The 23,396-nt window shown below is 43.3% G+C and overlaps 1 protein-coding gene across 3 annotated transcripts in view; it reads right to left on the bottom strand.

The window, feature by feature from the left end:
• The window catches only part of LOC131903558 (phospholipid-transporting ATPase FetA), a 106,338-nt gene extending 84,400 nt beyond the window's left edge, over positions 1-21,938 (bottom strand). The window contains exons 1-2 of one of the 3 annotated variants that reach the window (XM_059254196.1): positions 21,870-21,938; positions 17,763-17,806 (exon numbers count right to left, since the gene is read on the bottom strand). In XM_059254196.1, the coding sequence (XP_059110179.1) occupies positions 17,763-17,790 (28 nt within the window). In that variant the 5' untranslated portion in view covers positions 17,791-17,806; positions 21,870-21,938. Of the gene's footprint in view, positions 1-17,762; positions 17,807-21,869 lie in introns of those variants that run through there. The other 2 variants (XM_059254197.1, XM_059254199.1) reach the window with 2 other exon arrangements.
• Positions 21,939-23,396: the final 1,458 nt, after the last annotated feature.

Below are 23,396 nucleotides of genomic sequence, written 5' to 3'. Positions count from 1 at the left end.
ATATTTAGTTCCTAAATTTTCACTCTAGCTGATCTTAACATCTTACTGGTTCTCTCATTAGTTAAATAAAATTTCATCTTTTTCAATGAGGATTGAAACTAGGCTCTCTTGCATGCTAGGCAAACACTTCCACTGAGTTATATCACCAGACTTTATTACTTCTCTTTTTTCTTGCTAAGTTATCCAGGTTGACCTTGAACTCACACTGTAGCTCGGGGTATGCCTTGACCTTGTTGTCTTCCTACCTCAATCTAAGTAGTAAGTGTGTCTTTCGACATTTGTTTTTTTACATTAATTAATTTAATGTGTGTGTGTGTGTGTGTGTGTGTGTGTGTGAGAGAGAGAGAGAGAGAGAGAGAGAGAGAGAGAGAGAGAGAGAGAGAGAGAGTCACAATCGTGGAGGTTAGAGAACAACTTGCAGGAGCTGGTTCTCTCCTTCCACTATATATGTATGTGGGTTCTGGAGTTGAACTAAATTGTCGGCTCGGTGGAAAGCACCTCTACCCACTGAGCCATCTTGCTGGCTAGTTATCTGTCCTTTCATGTGAAAATCATGTTTGTTTTAACTTTTTGAAAATTGTAGTTTATCAACTTTTAAGCTTGTATGTTCTTCTTCGTCCTCCTTCTTCTCCCATCCATGATGGTCTGACCACATGCTGAATGTTTGTTCCCGTCCTAGGGTGTGCTGTAAGAGTTCTAGAAATGTTAGAAGTGGGGCCTTGTAGGAAATCGGCCGCTGGGAACAGGTATGGGAGGGCTACACTGATCCCCAGACCTGCCTTGCTCTCTACTTCTTACCCAGTGAAGAGCCCCCTCTATACCTGCCTCTGGGGCATGATGCTCTGTCCAAGCACACAAGGCCAAGCAGCCATGGATCGAACACTCTGAACTATGAACTAAAATAAAACCTTTTCCCTTAACATGTTTATTTCAGACACTCTCGGGGATGAGGAAGCTGATAGACTATTTTTTAACACAGCTGAGAAAATAACAATAAAATGTATTCTAACCAGTTTCTCTGAGGTCCCATGAGTCACCACATGTAGATGAGTCAAGACTAGAAAACTTAGGTGAAAACACCTATAAAGTTAGTTGTAAAACCACAGGAAATGAAATGCTGAGCATTTTGACAAATTAGTGAGTACAAGCTTCCTGTAAGTGTCCAAATTTTTAGTTTTCGAAATTTTATTTATTATGTGTCTGTGTACATGTGTGCACGTGCACACATGTGTATGTGAGCCATGGTATGTACGTGCAAGTCAGAGGACAATTACAAGAGTCAGTTCTCTCCTTCCACCATGTGGTCCTAGGGATGGAACTCAGGCTGTCAGGACTGACAGCAAGTTCCCCAAACTACTGGTCCGTCTTGCCAGCCCCAAGTATCAAGATTTTTAAAAAGAAAATTAAATGTTGTACAAGTCAAAACTCTTGTGGAATACAGGTTTTGTTTGTTTGTTTGGTTGGCTTTGGTTTGGTTTGGTTTTGGTTTTTGAAGACAGGGTTTGTCTGCCTGTATCCCTGGCTGTCTTAGAACTCACTCTGTTGACCATGCTGGCCTTGAACTCACAGAGATCCGCCTGCCTCTGCCTCCTGGGTGCTGGGATTAAAGGCGTGCACCACCACCACCACCACCACCACCACCACCACCACCACCACCACCCCCAGCAGACTACAAGTTTTTTAGTCTAGCCTCTAGAGCAAAGTTCTTAGCTCTGGCAGTGGAGTCTGTTTAATAATGGCAATTCTGAGACATGGTTCTCTAGGTACCGAGTCCACTCCCTGACTGTTCCACCTCCTGTATAGGTTATGTTTCCATTGGTCTATTGGTCATGGTCTATGATAAGACACTACGACCAAGGCAATTGATTAAAGAATTTACTTGGGGCTTATGGTTTCCAAGGATTAGAATCCGTCATAACAATCATGGAAGGGAGCATACAGCAGGCATGGTGCTGGAGTAGCTGAGAGCTTACATCTTAGTCTGCAAGCAAGAGGCAGGGCAGAGAGAGACATACTGGGAATGGCATGAGTCCTTTGAAACCTCAACGCCCACCCCCAGTGACACATTCCTCCAATAAGACCACACCTCCTAATCCTTACTAAGTAGTTACACCAACTGGGAACCAAGCATTCAAACATATAAGCCTATGGGGCCATTCTCAGTCAGGATGCTACACCTCCATGGTAGCCTTCCTGAAATGGAGAATAAAGAACGGGATGGTCTGGGCCAGTGAGACGGCTCAGCAGGTAAAGGTTCTTGCTGTGAAGTTTGGAAGATCTGAAAGAACCAGTTCCTGAACATCGTTCTATGACTTCTACACACACACACACACACACACACACACACACACACACACACACACAGAGAGAGAGAGAGAGAGAGAGAGAGAGAGAGAGAGAGAGAGAGAGAATTAATAAGTAAATGTATTAAAAGGGATGAGGCTAGATGTTCAGCAGTTAAAAGCTTGCACTCTGGCACAGGACTGGAGTTTGGTTCCTAGCACCCATATCCGGTGATTCACAATTGCCTACAACTCCAGCTCCAGGGATACAATGCCTTCTTCTGGCTCTGCAGGCACCCACCCATAGGCACACACACATATGATACATGCATACACATAACTAAAATTATGTATCTAAATAACGGGCAAACTGTGAATGGTGCAAGTCTTTAAATTCTCAAAATCCACCTACATTGACACACTTCTCCCAACAAGGCCATGCCTCCTAAACGTACACTGTGGTGGTATTGTGTTCCCCAAAATATTGTGCACTCTAATAAACTTATCTGGGGTCAGAGAACAGAACAGCCACTAGATAGACATAGAGGCCAGAAAATGGTGGCACACACGCCTTTAATCCTATCACTTGGGAGGCAGAGATCCATCCTGATCTCTGTGAGTTTAAAGCCATACTGGAAACAGCCAGGCATGGTGATTCACGCCTTTAATCCCAGGAAGTGATTTCTGCAGAAAGCAGAAAGGTATATAAGATGTGAGGACCAAGAACTAGAGCTGGTTAAGCTTTCAGGCTTTCGAGCAGCACAATCAGCTGAGATTCATTTGGATGAGGACTCAGAGGCTTCCAGTCTGAGGAAACAGGGTCAGCTGAGGAACTGGCAAGGTGAGGTGGCTGTGGCTTGTTCTGCTTCTCTGATCTTCCATCGTTCATCCCAATAACTGGCCTCAGGTTTGATTTTATTAATAAGTACCTTTAAGATTCCTGCTACACTACACAAATAGTTCCACTAACTGGGAACCAAGTGTTCAACATCTGAGCCTCTGGGGGACTTTCTCATTCAACCACCACAGGCCCTGTCTCAAAAATAAAATAAAATAAAATAAAATGAGAAGAAAAAAGTAACTTATGATCATAAATATAGCATTAAAATGAGGAAACCACAGTTACATATATCAACTGATAAACTCATTGACTCTAGTTAGGGAGAAACAAGTACAAAAAAATATATAAAATTATTATTTTACTTATCCAATTTACATATCATACAAAATATATTATTAGAGGTATGTGTCAAATATATCAAGATAAACACACAAGGAAAAGTATGGATATAAAAAGCAGGAAATCTAGGACCAAGTTCATGGAGGGGGTGGGGATAGGATGGAACACACAGAAAACTTCAATTACCTATGTTCAATGCCTGTGTTATTACTCTTTATAACTTACGTGTTTGTCAACACTGTACATCAACTCAATATATAACAGAAAATGAAAAAACTGAAGTGCAGTAATTCTTAAGTAACTTTAAAACAAAGAATAGGTCCAATTTGAGTTGCTATGGTTTTTAAATTTTTATTGTGTGTGTATGCATGTGTGAGTGTGCGTATGTGCATATGCATGTGTGTGTGCATGTGTGTATAAGCATGCCATTGAGCATTACATGGAGGTCAGAGACCTCATACAGCTCAGTTCTCTCCCACCATGTTGGTTCCACGGACTGAACTCAGGCTGTCAGTCTTGTTGACAAACGTCTTTATCTGCAGAGCCATCTTGCCAATCCAGTCACTATGTTTTTAAAAATGTCTTATTTGAGATAACTTATGGAAGACTGGCAAAAACAGTACAGAGAATTTCCATCCATTCTTTATGTGCCTTGTGCTTATGTAAGAACCTTATGTAACCACAGAGCACTTAACAAAGTAAGAAATGAACCTTGGAAGAAAACTGTTAACTGGGGTTGCAGTGGACTTACATTTCGCCTGTTTCCCTATATTTCTGGTTCCAGGGCTAGTCTGGAATCTCACACGGTATTCACCCGGTGCATCTCTCCAGTCTTCTCTAACTTGTGACTGTCACTCATGCTTTCCTTGTGTCGAACTTTGACACTTTTTCAGAGTTCTAACCAGTTTTTTTAAGTTTTACATTTATAGATGTGTGTGTGTGCCTGAGCATACACCATGCCATGCATGTGGAGGTCGGAGAACATACAGTGGGAGTTGGTTTTCTCTTTCCCCCAAGTGGACGTCAGGGATTGAACTTAGGTGGTCAGGCTTGGCAGCAAGTGTCTTCACCCTTCAGTCACCGTGGCAGCCCGCTTTGTTGAATGTGCCTCTGATTTGTCTGATGTGCCCTTTCTAGTACACAACAGAAGGACGTGCATGCATCAGATACCTGCTGCTAGTGATGTGAACCTAGACACTAGCGAAGGCTTTACTGTAAACATTTTCCCTTTATTTACTAAATACAGATAGGGGGCAGTCATCACATAAAAATGTTTTGAGTAATCAAAAAAGGAACCATGCTCTCTCATTTAGACTTCAGAATCCAGAGGAAGAAATAAGTAACCAAGATCTACCTTGGATTCACAGGCCCCCAGCTGCCTAGCCCCTGCTCTGAATGTAGTAAAATAGAAACGAAGATGGTCTGAAAGTCAAGGATGGGAAGAAGACACCGAAGACTCATTGGCCTAGAGTCTTCCAACTGGGCCGCCCTCCAGACCAGCTTCACCTCAGCCACCCTGCAGCCCTGTGCCACCAGTGCTCCTCCATCTTCTTATTTACACACAAACAACTGAATAAGTTACTGAGTAGAAAAATGGGAGAGAGCCTTTAAGGACAGGTCTCCAAGCTTGCATTTATCTCGGTCTGAAGGCTAGATAAAATATAAACACAATGGAGCACAGCAATGAGCTATTGTGTCCCCACACCACCAGTGACTCTTATCACAGAGTGAGCCACGAGTGCTGTGATAGACAGGCTCTCAGTGAGTCTGTCTAGGGGGAAGAGGCTCTTTGTTCATCACGAAAGCATCAGCAGAGGAGACTGCAAATGAGCACTCCTGGCAGGCTTGAGTGCTTTTAAGAATCTAAAGGGCTCTCACAGAAGCAGATGTGCCTGTCACTGGCTGACTGAAATAAGAGCTGTATTTTCCTAGAATTATTGTGTGAAACCATAAAGTCTCCCCAGCCTAGTTTCTCTGGTTTAACTATTACACCCTACCTATCTACAAAGCCACAGGTACCCCAGAAATCAAGGTTCCCATCCTGATCTCTCCACAGAACCTCAGCAAAAAATGCTTTACTTATTTCATGTAGCATAAGCACATATACCAAGAGTAACAACAAAAAGATATCCACCAGCACTCTACATTTCTTTGTTACAGTTATCCGCTCTTACGTCAGTCAGAACTTCTAACAGCAAAGACCCCCTAAACTTAGGAACTTTAAAACTCAATGGTATAGTTGGGGTGCCATTTAGATGACATCTTAGTTAGAATTACTATTGCTGTGATGACCACAAGCAACTTGGGGAGGAAAGGGTTTATTTTACTCACAGTTCCATGTAACAGTTCATCATCAAGAGCAGTGAGGACAGGAACTCAAGCAGGGCAGGAACCTGGAGCAGGAGCTGATGCAGAGGCCATGGAAGAGTGCTGCTTACATGCTTGCTCAGCCTGCTTTCTTATGTTAGGGGCTGGAGAGACAGCACCCAGGACCACCAGCCCCAGGTAGCACCACTCACAATGGACTGGGACCTCTGGCATCAATCACTAATTAAGAAAGTGCCCTACAAGCTTGCTTATAGCTAAATCTTATGGGGATATTTTCTAAATTGAGGATCCCTTTCTGATGATTATAGCTTGTGTTAAGTTGACAAAAACTAGCCAGAACAGATAACCAGATATGTTTCTAACTCTCTTTTCAAAATTTTCTCTGAGCTACGGTCTTGCTATATAAACCAGGCTGGCTTCCACCTCCTGACCCTCCTATCTCGGCACTCCAGTGTGGAATTACACATGTGTGCTGCCCAGCACTTCAGTTCCCAATTTCTAATCCACTCGGGTTTGGGGGACTTTCCATATTCTCTTGTGGAATTTTTTTATTTCTGTTTCCTGTACATAGGGGGAAATAAAGTGAGTCTCAAAATCTTCATTCACAACCTGTTTCCCCAAAGGTGGTTCATGGACTTTTAATAACTTCTCAGTAAACTTGGTTTGATTGCAAGGTTAAGGCCAAGGGCTGAAGGCGAACATGAAGCAGTCTTCTAACACAAACTGAGACAGAGGGGTCTGCAAGAGACTGCAGCTGCGTTTTCCAGTTTGCTCCGTCTACAAGGCAGGCTTTGAGAAGTAGCAGTGGGCTACAAGGACTCCTTGTCTGCCTTTACAACAAAGAAAACGTTTTCCTCTTTTGATCTTTATTACTCCCAGACTAGACAGAGCCACTTTATATTTGTTTTCCTCTTCCAAGTTCTCGGTCTGTGGTGCTGGGGACCATCTCAGAGTCTTGTAGATCTCAGGCATGCTCCATCACTGACTGACTGACAGCCCCAGCTTCTCACAGCTGGATCTCTCAAGCATAACCTTTTGTAGAAACCTCTTTTTCAAGGGTTCCGGTGGGATAGCTCAGTAGGAGAGCACTTTATGGTGATATTTTATTTGTGCTGAAATTGATTTTATTTGTATGTTTATAAAGTTGCCTGGGGATCAGAGCTAAGAACAAGCCATTAAGCAGAAGTCTCATAGTGGTAGCACACATCCTTAATCCAATCACATGTCAGACAGAGTCTCTGTGTGTTCAAGGACACAGGACACAGCCAAGCATGACCTGAACCTTTAATCTCAGTACCAACCATAAAGACCTGGAGGTCTGTATAGACAAGCAGTGACGAGGCGGTCATGTGGTTGGGTTTAGAGCCAATGAGAAGGTAGAACAGAAAGGCAATAAAAAGACAGGACACAGGAAGAAGGTCTCTCTCTGAGGGGAAGGACAGCAGCAAGTGGTAAGATAAGGCGGTCTTAGCTCTTGGCTACTGCTCCATCTCTGGGCTTTTAACCCTTTATTTGGCTCTGTGTTTCTTATTTAATAAGACCGTTTAGAATTACATCTACAGCACTTGCCTAGTGTGACTGAGGCCCTGGGTCTGATACTCAGTTCCACAAAACAGGGAGCAAGGAAGCAAGAAACAAGGAAGAACGGAAGGAAGAAAGGAAGGAAGGAAGGAAGGAAGGGAGGGAAGGAGGGAAGGAGGGAAAGAGGGAGGGAGGGAGTTCCTTTGAAAAACACTCAATGTTCCTGCTTTGTCTTTTCTCCTTTCTCAATTTGTCCTTGGATGACACTGTGGTGATACAGTGTGCACCCCAATAAAGCTTGCCAGAGGATCAGAGGACAGAGCCAGCCACTAGATTAGACATAGAGGCCGGACAGTGGTGGCACACACCCTTAATCCCAGTACTGAGAAGCACACACACCTTTAACCCCAGGAAGTGACAGCAGGGCGGAGAAAGGTATATAAGGCGTGAGGAAACAGGAACTAAGGCAGTTCAGCTGAGACCCTTTCAGGAGAACGCAGAAGCTTTCAGTCTGAGGAAACAGGAACGGCTGAGGAGTTGGCAAGGTGAGGTTGGCTGTGGCTTGCTTTGCTTCCACCCCAATATCTGGCTCTAGATTTTTATTAAAAGGCCATCTAAGACTTGAACAACATGAAATCAAGGGGGAACATAAAATCCCTTTGGAAAGGGCTAAAATTATTTTTCCCATCCTGCATAAGTCCCTTAATAGTTCAAGAAACCACTTGTACCACCCCACTTTATGACATACTATGGGAAGTCACTGAAGATCTTTAACAGGCAACCATTAATATCCAAGAACTTGAAAATTCCAGAAAACTAGAGTTTCATAATGATGTGTTGAAGATCAGGAAAAGGGAAGATCCAAGAAAAGGGAAGCAAGTGAAGGACCCTGCAAGCTTAGCATGCAGTGAAGCCTGTGCCCTCGCTCCTTGGAAGGCTGAGGCTGGAGAGTTAGGGTAACCTGGACTATCTAGTGAGCAAAATCAAGGTGAGTCTGAGCAACTTAGTGAGACTCTGACTCAAAGCGATACTCTAAAAAGGCCAGGGACATAGCTCATCTGTAAAGGGCTTACCTGGTATATATAAAACTCTAAGTTTAATTCCCAGTACTGCAAATAAAAAAAAAAGGATATTACTATAGTCAGAAAAGGATATTACTACAGTTGGTAACACAGTGAGCTCTCCATGTTAAGGACAGCAACATGAGAGGAGGTAGAATTTACTTATACATTCATCTAACAAACGAACAGGCCAGGCTCTTTACTAGATTATCAGTAATACAAGGAGATCTAACAAAGTTTCTGCCAACAATGCAGCTGATGTTCAGGTGAAATTAATAACATTTATTAAGAAATGCTTTATGAGAATATATATACGTATATACATACATACATATATAATGGAGCAGTGGTCCAGGGAACGAGTTGTGGTGACAAGGTGATCAGAGTTCTTCAAATGAGGTCTGAAGGATGAGAAGGGCATAGCTTTTAGATCCGAAAGACCATTTCAAACTGAAAACCAGCAGCAACTGCAAAAAACCCTGAGAAAAAATACGTCTGTGCAGAGAAAGAGGGCCAGCAACTCAAGAGCATCAAGAACAAGAGTCAGATTTGAGAAGTAAAGACCAGGTCACTCTGGGCACTGTAGATCAGTCAGGAGTTTGACTTCACTATGAGATTATGATGAGAGGACAACACCAGAGTTTGAACGTGGAGAAGCAAGGATAAGAGTATTAAAAGCTGCTGGGCATAATGGTTCACACCTTTAACCCCAGCATCTGGAGGCAGAGGCAGGAAGATCTCTGTGAGTTCAAGGCCAGCCTGGTCTACACAGTGAGTTCCAGGACAGCAAGACCTACGCAGTGAGACCCTGTCTTGAAAGGACAACAAAAATTAATGTTAAAGCTGATGGAAGTACTAAAGACACCATCTGGTTGCATCCTATAATAGGGACTAGGGGAGGGGATGAGGGAACAAAAGAGAAAGAAAACTGTAACACTGGGGAGTTTGTGCAGGAGTCTAGGTTGGAAACAGCAGCAGATAACCTTAGGCTATGGAAATAAAGACAACGAGAACTGGTTGGTTATACAGGACACCTCTTCAAGTTAACTGGATTTGTCAATCGTTTGGATGGAAGTGCCATTAAATGAGATAAATAGGCCTATAGAGAGATGTTTGGGGGCAGGATGGTTCAAGGGTTCTCTTTACACTTTGGTTGGTTTGCTATGACATTGAGGGGTACCACATTTTGCAACTGGACATGACTCTGAAGCATTGAAGGAAAATTATTCACTGTTCAATTGACAGGTATTTCTTTCTTTTTTACTTATTTTCTCTTCCTTTATTTTTCTAAGTTTGTTTATAGGAACAGATTTTCTCCTGGCTTTGGGTCTCATTTTCTGTTTCTTATATCTATATCTATCTGTATTATTATTGTTATTATTATTCTCTCATACACTACATCCTGACCACAGCCTCCCATCCCTCCACTCCTTCTAGTTCCCCCTGTTGCACAAATCCTAATTGGTCTTATAATAACAACCTGGAGTCAGGTATCAGGGTGAAAGCTGAAAGATCAGAGAAGCAGAGCATCCAGCTACCAGAGTGCTTACCTCTACGAAATCCTCAGCCTGAAAAAGCCTGAGTTCCTGTCTCCTCCTGCCATCTATTCCTTTATCCGCCCAGCCATATCACTTCCTGTCTCAACCTCCCTAGTGCTGGGATTAAATGCATGTGTACTACCACTGCCTGGCTGTTTCTCTTTTAGACTGGATCAATTTTTGTGTTGCCCAAGGTTGCCTTGAACTCAGATAACTATCTGCCTCTGCCTCCAGAATGCCTCCTTGAAATTCAGCTTTAAGGCATTTTCTCAATTACTGATAAATGAGGGAGGGCCCAGCCCATTGTGGATGCTACATCCCTGGGCTGGTGGTCCTGGGTTCTATAAGAAAGCAGGCTGAACAAGCTAGGGGAAGCAAGCCAGTAAACAGCACCCCTCCATGGCCTCTGCATCAGCTTCTGTCTATGGGATCCTGCCCTGTTTGAGTTACTGTCCTGACTTCCTTCAGTGATGAACCACAAAGCTGAAGTGTAAGCCTAATAAACCCTTTCCTCCCCAACATGCTTTTTGGTCATGAAGTTTCATAGCAGCAATAGAAATCCTAAGACACATGGCATGTACTCACTTATAAGTGGATTTTAGCTGTAAAGGATAACCATGCTACAACCCAGAGACCCAGAGAAGCTAAGTAACAAGGAGGGCTCAAGGGAGGATGCTTGGTTCTCCCTGGAATGGGGAAATAGAGTGGATTTCAAGGGTGCACTGGGAATGAGTGGGGGTGAGAACACGAGGGATCAGGTTGGGGTGGAGGGGAGAGTACTGGAAGAGATAATTAATAGAAGAGATAGCTAGAAAAGGGGAGTATTTGGGGTAAGGTAGAAACCTAGTGCAATGGAAACTCCCAGGAATCTACAAGGGTGATCCTAGCTATGACTCCTAGCAATAGGAGATAAGTTGCCTGAACTGGCCATCTCCTCTAACCAGGCAACACTTCCAGTAGAGGGACTGGGACACCAACCCAGCCACATAACCTTTGACCAACAATTCCTCTTACCTACAAGATGTGCTGGGGTAAAGGTGGTGCAGAAATTGTGGGAGTGGCCAACCAATGACTGGTCCAGCCTGAGACCCATGCCATGAAAGGGAGCTAACCCTGACACTGCCTGGAGGGCCAAGACTGAGAGATTGGATAGCCCAGATACCTAGGATAGAACCAAACGTGACTGGCATTAAAAAATATCCTTGTAATGATGCCTAATGATATTCTGCTATACTCATAGATTGGTGTCTAGCCCAACTGTCATCAGAGAGGCCTCATCCAGCAACTGATGGAAACAGAGGCAGAGACCATAGTTAAACATTAGGCTGAGCTGAGGAAATCCTGTGGAAGAGGGGAAGGAAGGATTGCAGGAGCCAGAGGAGTTAAGGACATCACAAGAAAATCCACAGAATGAACAAACCTGGGCTCACAGGACCTCACAGAGACTGAACCAACAACCTGGGAGCCTGCATGGGACTGACCCTAGGCCCTCTGCATGTATGTTGTAGTTGTGAAGCTTGGTCCTTTCGTGGGACTCACTAACAGTGAGAACAGGTTCTGTTTTTGACTCTTTTGTGGGCTTTTGGGACCCTACACTTCATACTGGGTTGCCTTGTCCAGCCTTAATATGAGGGGCAGTGCATAGTCTTACTGCAACTTGATATGCCATGTTTTGTTGATATCTAAGGGAGGTCTACCCTTTTCTGAATAGAAAGGGAGGAGGAGTGGATGGGTTAGGGGGCTGAGGGGAGTTGTGGGGGAGGAACTGGGAGGAGAGGAGGGAGGGGAAAACTGCAGTCAGGATGTCAAAAATAATAATAAAATTATTTTTAAAACTTTAAAATTGGTGTGTGTGTGTGTGTGTGTGTGTGTGTGTGTGTGTGTGTGTGTGTTCACATGCCATGTGAGTGCAGTCTTCCAGAGGTCAGAGAGGGAACTGGATTCCCTAGATCTGGAGCTGTAGGAAGTCATGGGTGCTGAGAGCTAAAGTTAAATCCAGGTTCTTTGGAAGAGCAACAAATACTCTTAACTATGTGTGACCCCTATTCACCTAAAAATTTTTTTAGATGATCCTAATATGTAAGTGTATAAAATAGGTATACAAATCAAATATTTATGAGAATAAATCATAAAGAAGCTTATTTTTAAATAATCTTTGGTAAACATTTAATTGTATCATTTATTAAAGATGACCACAAAATCACCACACTAATGGAGTAATATCCTTATTCTTCCACAAAGAATTAAATTTTGGCTGAACATATGATTCTGCAAGATACAGAACATCTTCAAGAGTTTTCAGAGTCAATCAATATTTTGATGTTATAATTGTAAGTGAGGAGAATGCCACTTCACATAAATACATAGTACAAAATAGCGGAAGCAAGCTTAGGGTCATTTCAAAAGTTGCTGGAGAGTCTGTCCTACTCAAGCTGGAGCTTCACCCCTCTTTTTACCTTTTATTTTGAGGCAAGGTCTCCCTTACTTGCCCAGGCTGAGTTCGAACTCAGATCCAGGAAGGTTTGACACACAATGGGCCCTCTTATCCCAAAGCATCGATCTCATCCCAGTTTCCCTCCTATGTGCTTTTCTTAAGTGACAATGCCTTTCCTTTGTATCTCTCAGCATGATCCTCCAAACCTCACCTCCAGTCTTGAGTTCATATTGTTGGGCTTTTCCATTTAGGTCTAAGATAAACACTTCCCAAAATGAGATTCTTCACTGTCTCTAACTTTGTGTTCATAAAAATGTTTTTATTACTACATTTATTTATTTGCGTGTGTGTGTGTGTGTGTGTGTGTGTGTGTGTGTGTGTGTGTGTATGTGTGTATGTGTGTGTGTGTGGTTTGAGGGCACATTATGTGGTAGACTTGGTGGTCATCAAGGAACAATTTGTGGAAGTCAGTTCTCTCCTTCCACCATGTTGGTCCTAAAATCTAATTCAGGTTTCCAGGCTTGGCTACAAGCACCTACTAAGCCACCTCAGCAGCCCTTGTTGATTGGTTTTGTGAGACATGGTCTTGCTACATAGCCCTGACTGGTTGGAACCTGGTATGTAGCTCAGGCAGGCTACATACATAGGATTACTCACAGCAATCCTACTTTAGCCTCTTCTGTCCTGGGATTACAGGCACACACCACAATGCCCAGCTTACTTTCTCTGACCTCAAGCACTGCCTCACTACTCTGTAACTCCATGAAAGCACTTCCAAAAAGGGAGAGGACCTTCCTCAGAATCCCCTTTTACCCAGAATTCAGTCTGTTGTAAGTAGCTGTATAAGGTGCCCAAGTATGTCCAGGGGTTTCAGTATTCACTGGAGGAAAGGAAAACAGCACTCTGTACACTTCCCTGGAGAGAGTCCTGAAACTGCTTTGATTTGACTTAGCTAGAATTCACCACTATCACCTATTTCTCTGTTTCCTGTGTAAAGGCCTTGAGCTAGTTCACCACTGTACCTATTGTTCTTTGTGTCCTATTTTGGGGAGATGTTGGTCAGTCAATCCCAAGTTAACCTCCTGCCTAACATTCCCCTGAGAACTTAAAAAAAAAAATAGGGGCAATGACTCTTGTCTGGCTACTTCCTTCTAAGTGAGAATGTGATTATAATGGGGGCCAGGGACCTCCACTGCCTCTGGGGAGGGCCAATCCAGGGGCCTTCTAGAAAAAAATGTTTTAACATTTATTGAATATACATATGTATGAAAATGTGCCACAGCAACATATGGAAGTCACAGGACAATTTGCAGGTGATGATTCCTTTCTTCTATCACGTGGGTTCCAGGTAACAAATTCAGGTTTTCACGTTTGAAAGCAAGTGCCTTTACCCACTGAGCCGTCCTGCCAGCCATACAGGGGTGTTCGATATAGAAGGAGGTGGCCATGGTGGTGAAGGCTTGGTATGCCTTCTCAGCATCATTCAGTGTTTTAGTGTAGAACCTTATTTGTCGTCAAAACTGACCATGTACAACAGCAGGCATTACTGGGAAGTCTTCCAATTCAGCAAGTCTGTGTTCTCCTAAGTGAAAACAATCCACGTGGGACACACTGGTAGCACAAGCAAGGAAGCAAGAACGCGCTCTTTAGACACAGGGGCCGAGCTGAGCGCCGGCAGGTACTGTCTTAGCTGCCGACCAACCCCTTAGCGGCCCCCACGTGTTACTCAAATGGAGCTCAGCGGCCACCAACAGCTTCACGTTCAAGACGCCTGGATTTGTCCCAAACTACTCTTTTCATCTTTCTCTTCCACTACCTATTGCAAGCTGGCCTATACGTGGCCCACATTCTCCTCATCTACGCCACTGTCCATACTGTCACTTCTAAAAGTGATGCCTTCCTCCATCTTAGATTCCTCCAGAGCTATCTTGCAAAGGCCAGGACTGGGAGCTTCTCAATGAAGTCTCTATGCTCCCACAGACAAAAATACTTTACCCCTCCAACTCCCACAATACTTTGACTTTATTCTCCAAAAACAAACCATTGCTCTTTGTGCTATAATAATTTTTTTGAATTTCATCTTCTTTACCAGTCTGGTAACTGGAACCGTATTTATTCCTATGTCTTCTAAATAGGGGAGGGTTTTGTTTTGTTTTTGTTTTTAAGGAAATTGATTAACGAGTGAACATGGGGTTGGCAAGATGGTTCAGTGGGTAAATAGTCTTTGCTATATGAGCCTCATCTCTAGAACCCACAGGAGAAGGAAAATCAATTCCTGAAAGTTGTCCTTTGATCTTTATACACATGGACATACACACACAAATAATAAACAACATGATTTTTTTAAAGACAAGTGAACACAAACAATAGGTGTTGTTTTAAGGTTACTTTTGTTTATGTTGCATTTGTTTAACTCTGTGAAGCTGTGTTACTGTGCCTGTCTAGAACACCTGATGGTCTAAAAAAGATCTGAACAGCCAATAGCAAGGCAGGAGAAAGGATAGGTGGGGCTGGCAGGCAGAGAGAATATACAGAAGGAGAAATCTGGGAGGAAAAGAAGTAGTAGCCAGAGAAGGAGGAGGACCCACGGGCCAGTCACCCAGCTACACAGCAAGCCGTGGAGTAAGAGTAAGAGTTACAGAAGTAAGAGAGTGGGAAAAGCCCAGAGGCAAAAGATAGACAGAATAACTTAAGTAAAGCTGGCAAGAAACAAGCCAAGATAAGGCTGGGCATTTAGAATTAAGAATAAGCCTCCATGTGTGATTTATTTGGGAGCTGGGTGGTGGGCCTCCCAAAAGAGCTAAAAAACCCCAACAACAGGTGGGTTTATTTAAAATACCAGTCGAAGGAAAACCTTCCTGAAACACAGTCATTACATGATGTCTCCTGCTGATAAATTCATCAAGACTATTGCTACAAAGAATACAAGCGCGTTATCTGCCTGATGCTGAAAATAAGCTCTGGGACCTGTGTGTCTCTCAGATAAAAGCAATCCAAAGGCACATTATCCTTAGCTGCCCTACTTCATTAGGGACAAATGTGGTAGCCATAGAGTGAGGCACTCCTGTGACTAACTTAATCCAGCTTTCTACCCTGGGGGACTCTAGGCCTCACATGGTACTTCACAGTAAAAAGCAGCACATTTCTAATGGGTCTAAGACACTCCCATGTGAGGTTCCCAGTCTCCAAATGTCCACAAGGAAATCAAACTGAGCATGCCTAAATTAAAATAGGTCTCAGGTGTTTCCGCTAGTTTGGCTATTTGCCCCTGTGTTTTTTCCAATCATGGTCTTGATATCTCTTGCTCATATAACCCCTCCTCTCTCTCACCAATTGGACTCCTGGAGCTCCACTTGGGGAGACCTTGCCTTGGAGGAGGTGGGAATGGGGGTGGATTGGGGGGAAAGGCTGGGGGGTGGGAGGAGAGAGGATAGGAGAATCCATGGCTGATATGTAAAATTAAATTAATTATAAAATAAAAATATTTTTTAAAAAATAGGTCTCAGGTTTTAAAAAAAATTCAGAATTGCCTTCCAAATGGGCATGGTAATATACCCCTTTAATTCTTGTAGTCAGGAGACAGAGGCAGGATATTTCTGTGGGTTTGATATCGGCTTGGTCTATGCACAGAGTTTCAATAAAACACAGAATTGCCTTCTGTATCGACCAAGGATGCCTGGGCTAGGAGTCATTCTGGATCTCTGACAACCTTCTAGGATCACTCTGACTCTGGAAATTACAGAATTTCAGAATTAGAAGGGCACAGGGAGCTAAGTACTTCACCCTTCCACCCTGAGTAGTCTCCCTTTATGTCCAGCCTGTTTAAACACTTCAGTGAAAAAAATCTCTCCAGACAACTTCGGTATTTTCAGCCAGCTCCGTTTGTGAATTCCTTTATGCATACACTTTCTCCAGACTCTTACGAAATGTGGAAGGCTAGAAAGGGCCAATAACAGGATTTGCCTAAATTGATCTCGAGTTCTTCCCAGCTGGCCAGAACTGAAGCAAACAAGCTCCTATCCCTTGAATGTGGTACTTGATACAGTGTTCAGTCTGTCTTCTCCATGGTCATCTTCCAGCAGGAGATAGTGTGGCCACTGGTGTAAGAATTATGCTTCAGGGTTATGCTCCTGAAACCTAACATCCAGCCACTCCATCTACCTATTGTGTGGGCAGCCAACCAAACAACAAACCACGAGCACTTTACTTTTCTCTAGCACTAATCTTGAACAGCCTAGCTTTCCTGTTTGCCCTAATTCTCAAATGCACTCAACTCCATGTTATCCATCCTCAAACTCTTTCAGGAATGTCTCTTCTCCAGCATGGTGTCACTCAGAGACTTCCAGTAACTTCTCTTATATTCTCCCCTCCTCTTTCAATTCAACAAAGGGCCAAATGGCTGGGCTTATCCAGACGCACGCTGTCTAAGCAAGAGATGGTCCAGGGACCTCAATTATACATTTAACAATAGTCTGTTGGATTACTCCTGTCTCCCTTAAAGGCTTAAAGATTAGAAACAAACTCACCTTAAGCCTTGTGAAAGATATTTCCACCAAGGTTATCATAGCATGGCTTTCTGTTTGCAAATCTTCAGAATCAAATTACTCATCCATCTGTTTCAACTCTTTAGTTAAAAGTTGCTCTTACTGACCTCTAAAAATAACCCTTAAACACTACTCTCATGTACAAACTCAATAATAACCTCAAGTTCAATTTTGCAATTTTTTTTCCCTCTCGACTCTGTAGCAAAAGTAGTTTCAGGCAAGGTCAGAGGCAAATGAAGTTTGAATCCCAGCCAAGTTTCTTGCAGTGCTTTTTTTTTTTTTTTTTTTTTTTTTTTTTTTTTTTTTTTATAGACAAGGTCTCCTGTAGCTGAAGCTGGTCTAGAACTCACTATGTACCCAGGCTGGTCTGGGATTCTTGATCATCCTTCCTCCATCTCCCAAGTTCTGGGTTTACAGATGTGCCACCACACCCAGCAAGCTATATAATTTCCCCCCCATTCTGGTCACGTGGTGGTTGAACCTAGGGTATTGTGCATGCTAGACAGGCCTCCTATCACTGAGCTGCTACATCTTCAGCCAATGCAGATCACAATTTGTAAGGTGCTTCTAGGAAGATATCCATTCAATGCTTTACAAATGTGGTGGTGGCACACACCTTTAATCCCAGTACTCCGGAGGCAGAGACAGAGAGAACTCTGTGAGTTCGAGGCCAGCCTGGTCTACAGAGCAAATTCCAGGAAAGGAGCAAAGCTACAGAGAAACTGGTCTCAAAAAAAATGAAACAAACAAAAAACAAAAACAAATGTCCGGAAAGCACAAGTTGTGTGCGTGGAGCATTGTAAAACACAGGACTAGGCAAATTCCAGTAGTGCTTGATGAACTCTACCTCAACTGATGTGAGCAGAGTACTTACCTGAAATAAACACTGTTATGTATTTCATCTCAGAGAAACACCACCTAAGAATGAAACAAAAACTGCTTGTCAGTTCACTGGCATCCTGATGCCATAATATCTACCATTCATCAAAAATTTAGTGTGATAGACACTTTACTCAGTGCTTTATGCAGTCATCTTGCTTTTTATTTTAAATGTATGTGCCTGTGTTTGTGTGGGAGTAAGTGTCCTTGAATGCAGGTGGCTGTGGAGGCCAGAAGAGGGTATCAGATTTCCTGAAGCTGGAGTTACAGAAGATTGTGGTTGCTGGGAACTGGGCTTGGGTCTTCCGGAACAGCAGCAAGAGTACTTATCTGCTGGGCTGTCTCCCGAGCCCCTTTCATTTTGTTTTTGAGACTTGGTTTCGTTATGCTGCACCGTGGCCTTGAACTCACAATCTTCTGCCTCAGCCTGCTCAATAGCTAGAATTATAGGCACATGCAGTATCCAGTTCATGATGGAAAAAAAAACTCAAAGTAAAGCATGCAGCCAAGATTAATCAAATCAAAATAGTGGATTCAAAGCATCAGTATTATCCAATATCAAGTGATTCCAAAGTGTATTCAAAGCTGAGGACCATTAATACATACTTCCTCATAAGAGACAAAAGGAACCCAATAACTCAATAATTTAAAAGTGATCAAGGCTCACTGAATGAAAAACCAGGTGACTCCCTAGTGAATGATTAAAAACCCCTGATGTCAGAAGTTACGGCTCCTGTAGAACTTTTCAATGACTTCTTAGCTTTCTCCCATTAAAAGCTGGTCATTATAATGTGCAACAGACCCCAGGTGATGTACTTTATCTTCCCCTTCAGTCAGTTCATCTACACTTTGAGACCTTGGCTAGAGAAGGAGCTATTTTGTCATGTAGGAAAGGACCTAATATAAAGTGGTCATCCAGGGGTATCAGGGCTCCGTGCTGGGTACTTTTATATACATCACAGAATCTTCATAATCACTCTTCAACAAAGGCACCAGCATCCTCATATACAGAAAAGGAGACTGAACCTTATAGAATTTTAACATAGGGAACACTACACTATTTGGTGATTTGTTCCTGGAGAAAATGTTGTTTGCTATTTCCTTTCCCATCCTCCAACTTATCTGTCTTGGTCTGGGAAGCTGAATTCTATGGACTATTTCCCCCATACTCTCTCAACTGTAGACTGCCATTTAGGTCTTACCAGTGAAAAGTACCGCTGGCAACTGAAGGGCATGGGGAACGTTAGGGCATTTATTCCTCTGCACCACTGCAGGAACTTGAGGGGATCTGACACTTCTGGCTTCAGGGCACTGGCACTCAAGTGCACAACCCACACACATAGCTAAAATTTTAAAGTCTCTAAAAAAATAGGATAAAAAGATGAATGCTCTACTCCTTTGAACTTCCATCAATTTCCAGTACCTGCAAGAGTCTCCTCCCTTTTTTCTACTCCAAAGTCTCCATCCTTCCCAGCCTGCCTAGTCTTCCAGGAAGTCCTTCTGAGCCTCTACTACAGAACAGGGCAACTCTGTAACTATTGTTGTGCTGAATCTACTGTGACTTTAGTACCTGTCCTATGGCTCTCTGACTGATCAGCTTTTTCAACAGGGACATCCTAGGAAGACAACACATTCATTAAGTAAGGGAAGTTCAACTGAAAGAACATCTGAGGTCACCTTACCTCCTTATTTCACAGAGGAGGACATCCGGGTCGACACACAAGAGTCCTTTTCATAGTTATACAGCAGCAGAGTTAAGTCTAGAACTTAGATTCTTCCTGCTACTTCAATATGGTGTTGAGTCTGCACTGGATACTTAGTAGGTAATCGATGTGCTGACGACCACCTCTAAATGTATAATGGTTACTTGTCTCTTATTCAGTGCTAGGATCTGTGCCTAGATAATACCAGACATATAGTAATTGCTCAACAAATACATTTTTCTTGGACCTGGGACTAAGCAAGACAAATTCCTTAAAAGTTAATTGATCAGCACACGGAGAAAATGTATAGTTTTCAATGTGCTCTTACGTACATGAGCCCATTTCACCCCTCTGAGTTAGATATGGAAGGAATTACCAGTCCAAATAACTGCAGCAAACTGTTATGTAAAGGCCAGGATCCTGAATAGTATGCACCAGAGACCCATGTTTATGTCTTCTGATTCCTGCTTCTTTGCATTTTATGTTGCCTTTTCAACTCTGCCTTTCTGCTTCTGGGTCTGGGAAGATCATGTGGGAGATATGCAGTGAACAGGTACGCCACACGTTTATTCTGGCCTTTAAAACCCACTAGTTCAGATCTTCTAACCTGAAAGTTTTCCTACTTTTCTTTTGTTTAAAATTGTATCAAGGGGCTGGAGAGATGGCTCAGTGGTTAATAGCACTGGCCCAGTGGTGTTAGACCCCCAGCACCTACATGGCAGCTCTAACTCCAGTCCAGGGGATCTGATGCCCTCTTCTGTCTTCCAAGGGCACCCATATAATTGGTGCACAAACATGCAACCAAAATATCCATAGACATAAAAAAATTAAAAAAAACTTATCAACTCATCCTATTGAAGTATTATTTAACATGTGCACTGTATTTCTATACATAGAGTATGGTATAAATTCTTAATATGTCCACTAGTGAAGGTGTGTTTTGTTCTGTGTGATTAGACTCAGCCTAAAGACACTTATTTCCCAGACAAAGGGTTACCATTGTGTGTTCTTGAGTAAAATGGTCAGCACTTTTGATCCTTAATTCTAGTTCCTTGCAGATGGTAGGTAAGTGATCTACCATTGCGCTACACCCCTTGCTTGGAGTCAGACTAATTGAGACTTTACTATAGGGATAGATTAGAGCCAGGTCCTTTTGTGACCAGGTATTCACAAGAGAGAAAAATAATACCTTATCTTTACCCTGCTCTATCAACAAGGAATTGTACATGGATGGGTCCTCTTCAAATGAACCAAGGCTCTTTCAGATATTTTGCTTGAATTCTCTTACTCAAACTGTTTTGGTATGGATTTCACCCTTGGTTCTAACTCCCAGGATGTCCTCTGGTACAATCAGAGCACAGGAGCTGAAGTTAACTTTAACACACATACCATTTGGATTTCATCTTTCATTAGGAGCTTAAATATTAGCTAAGAAAATGACCACATGTTCTAAACCAAGAGTCATATACTCAAATGCCTCCTAGATGTACAGCCCAGGATAAGATAAGAAAACAAGAAGTGAACTGTGTGGTGAACTGTTAAGACTATTTTAATGGTGTTTCTTACCTTTAACCACTTGCTTTATGGGAATGTGAGCTCAACTAACAAGTCTTTCAAATTTCAAGAACCTGCAAATATGTATTTTAAAACTTAAAAAAAAAAAGTGTTGTTTTTACTTTTGAGAGGGTTCTCATGTAGCCCAGGCTGGTCTTGAACCTTTGATTCTCCTGCCTCAGTCTCAGAAGTAATGGCTGAAAAAAGTTTTAACGACTGCTGGGTGTGGTAATTTATACTTGTAATCCTAGCAGCCAGGAGGCTGAGGCAGGAGGATCACTACAAGTTCCAAGTCTGGTCTATACAGTAAGTTACAAGCCATTTAGGGCTATCCAGCAAGACCCTGTCTCAAAGCAAACAATGTCTATGCTAGTAGTTCCTCAGAAAAATAAATAGCTAGCTAGCTACTTATTAACATTAGAAAGCTTGTTCGTGGTAGATTGATTTTTCCTTCCGGGTAGAAATTAAAAGGAAGAGAATGATAGCAAATGTAGAAGAATCTTAACTGTCTTGGGAAAATGAACAAACTCCCATAGTTAACAGGAATATGGTATGCTGGGGGAGAGGGTTAACCTGCTTTATGGAATAAGTGGACAAATGTGTGCCCTTTGGGAGTTATGGGGCGGGAGGATAAAGACTTCTTTGGAAGTATCTGCACACAGCTCTGGGAGCGCTGGGTAAACGTGTATATTTGAGGGGTACTGACAGAGCGGTGATCTTGGCAAGTATTAACAATAGTTCTCACGGAAGGAAGATGAATAACCACCGGGTCATTAAAGTTAAGGCCTCCACACAATGTTGTCAGGAAGAAAGCCTTAACTTCTCCTTGGGCGCCCCCTGCTTACCGTCGCCTCAAAGCCGTCTACTCCAGCAACCTCCATCTTAACGCATCTTTCTGCGCAGGTGCCACAGAGGCACAGCTTCCGCCCAGAGCAGGACCCCCCACCCCCACCCCGCGCTGCCACGCGCCCATCTCCAGCCACGCCCATTTCTGCGGAACTCACACCCTGCCCCAGACCCTGCTCCCGACCCGGTGACTGTTTAAGCAGCCTGCAGATCAAATTCTGGCATTGAAGTGAAATGGCCAGAGATGAAATCCTCAGATCCCTCCAGGGGCGGACTACACGCTGATCAGGGGAGACAGAGCAACAATGGAGAGTGCTGCCCTGAGGTGGTTGGGTCCCCATGGCTTCCCAGAGGTGACAGGATAAATGCAGGGCAAATGCCTGACATTCCAACAAGGACACAAGATGTAAAAGGGCACTGAGGGGCACAAGCATGTCAGGGCAATAATTCAGACAGATAGCAGCAGGATTATGTGTGCAGGTATGTAGCTGGTGTGTCCTCTTGGAGGGTCTAAAGTTTCAGCTTAGAAGCTATGGGTGAGCACTGAGTAGCTTTTAACTGGAGAGCATGAAGAGGAAAGAAGAGGGACCCCAGAGAGATGGCCCAGTGGTTAAGAGCACTTGTTCTTGCAGAGGTCTTGGGTTTGATTCCAAGCATTCATAGGGTGGCTCACAACCATCCGTAAATCCAGTTCCAGTGTCGGATGCCTTCTTCTGACCTCGGTGGGCACCAGGCACCCAGGTGGTACACAAGCATACATACATGCAGGCAAACACATTCATACACACAAAACAAATAAAACTTCAAATACTTTTTAAAAAGAGAGGGGGGGGGGGTGCAGAGACAGGGGTTTATCAGTGATCCAGAGGAGGGGAAATAAAAACCACGATGAGGGGCTAGGAGGTGGGCAGAGTCCCTTATACGCAAACAGATGAGAGGGGCCAATGACCACGTACTAAAGATGGTGAACTTCCAAGATGGCTGGCTGCTTCTTCACCCTCCTGATCTCAGACAAAAGGCTGCCAGCTTAAAAAAAAAAAGCTTCTTGGGCTTTTTACCGTCCTGCCAAGGGGGCCCCTGCTGATGGAGTGGCCCAGCAAGTTCAAGGCAGATCAGGACAGGCTCATATAACAGCTGTGGGCGCATCAGCCGTCCTCCTGTCTTTCTTCCAACTCACCAACCCTAAATTAGGGAAGGGAGACCCCCACACTTCATAATTTACAGGTTTCCAGCCCTCAAGAAGCTGGGCTTCTGCTTTACAGAGGGTCTTTTCTTTGTGTGTACCTGCTGTATGGGAGTGTTTTCTCACTCCTAGTAAAAGGCCTTCTTTCAACTGCTCAATCCGTCTGCTCCTGTTTGCTGTGTTTGCGATTTCTCAACAGCTACCTGTCACAGTCAATATTTTTTCCCTGTCTTTTAATTCTTTAACTGGCAGAGAAAACGAACCCAATCAAGACCCTTAATAACTAGTGGTAGTGGGACTAGAAAATAGATAGTAGACTCATGGAGGCATTTCATCTTCAGAC

Source organism: Peromyscus eremicus, chromosome 2 (genome assembly GCF_949786415.1).
Source record: "Peromyscus eremicus chromosome 2, PerEre_H2_v1, whole genome shotgun sequence".
Taxonomy (NCBI): domain Eukaryota; kingdom Metazoa; phylum Chordata; class Mammalia; order Rodentia; family Cricetidae; genus Peromyscus; species Peromyscus eremicus.
This window is presented reverse-complemented; position numbering and strand designations above follow the sequence as displayed.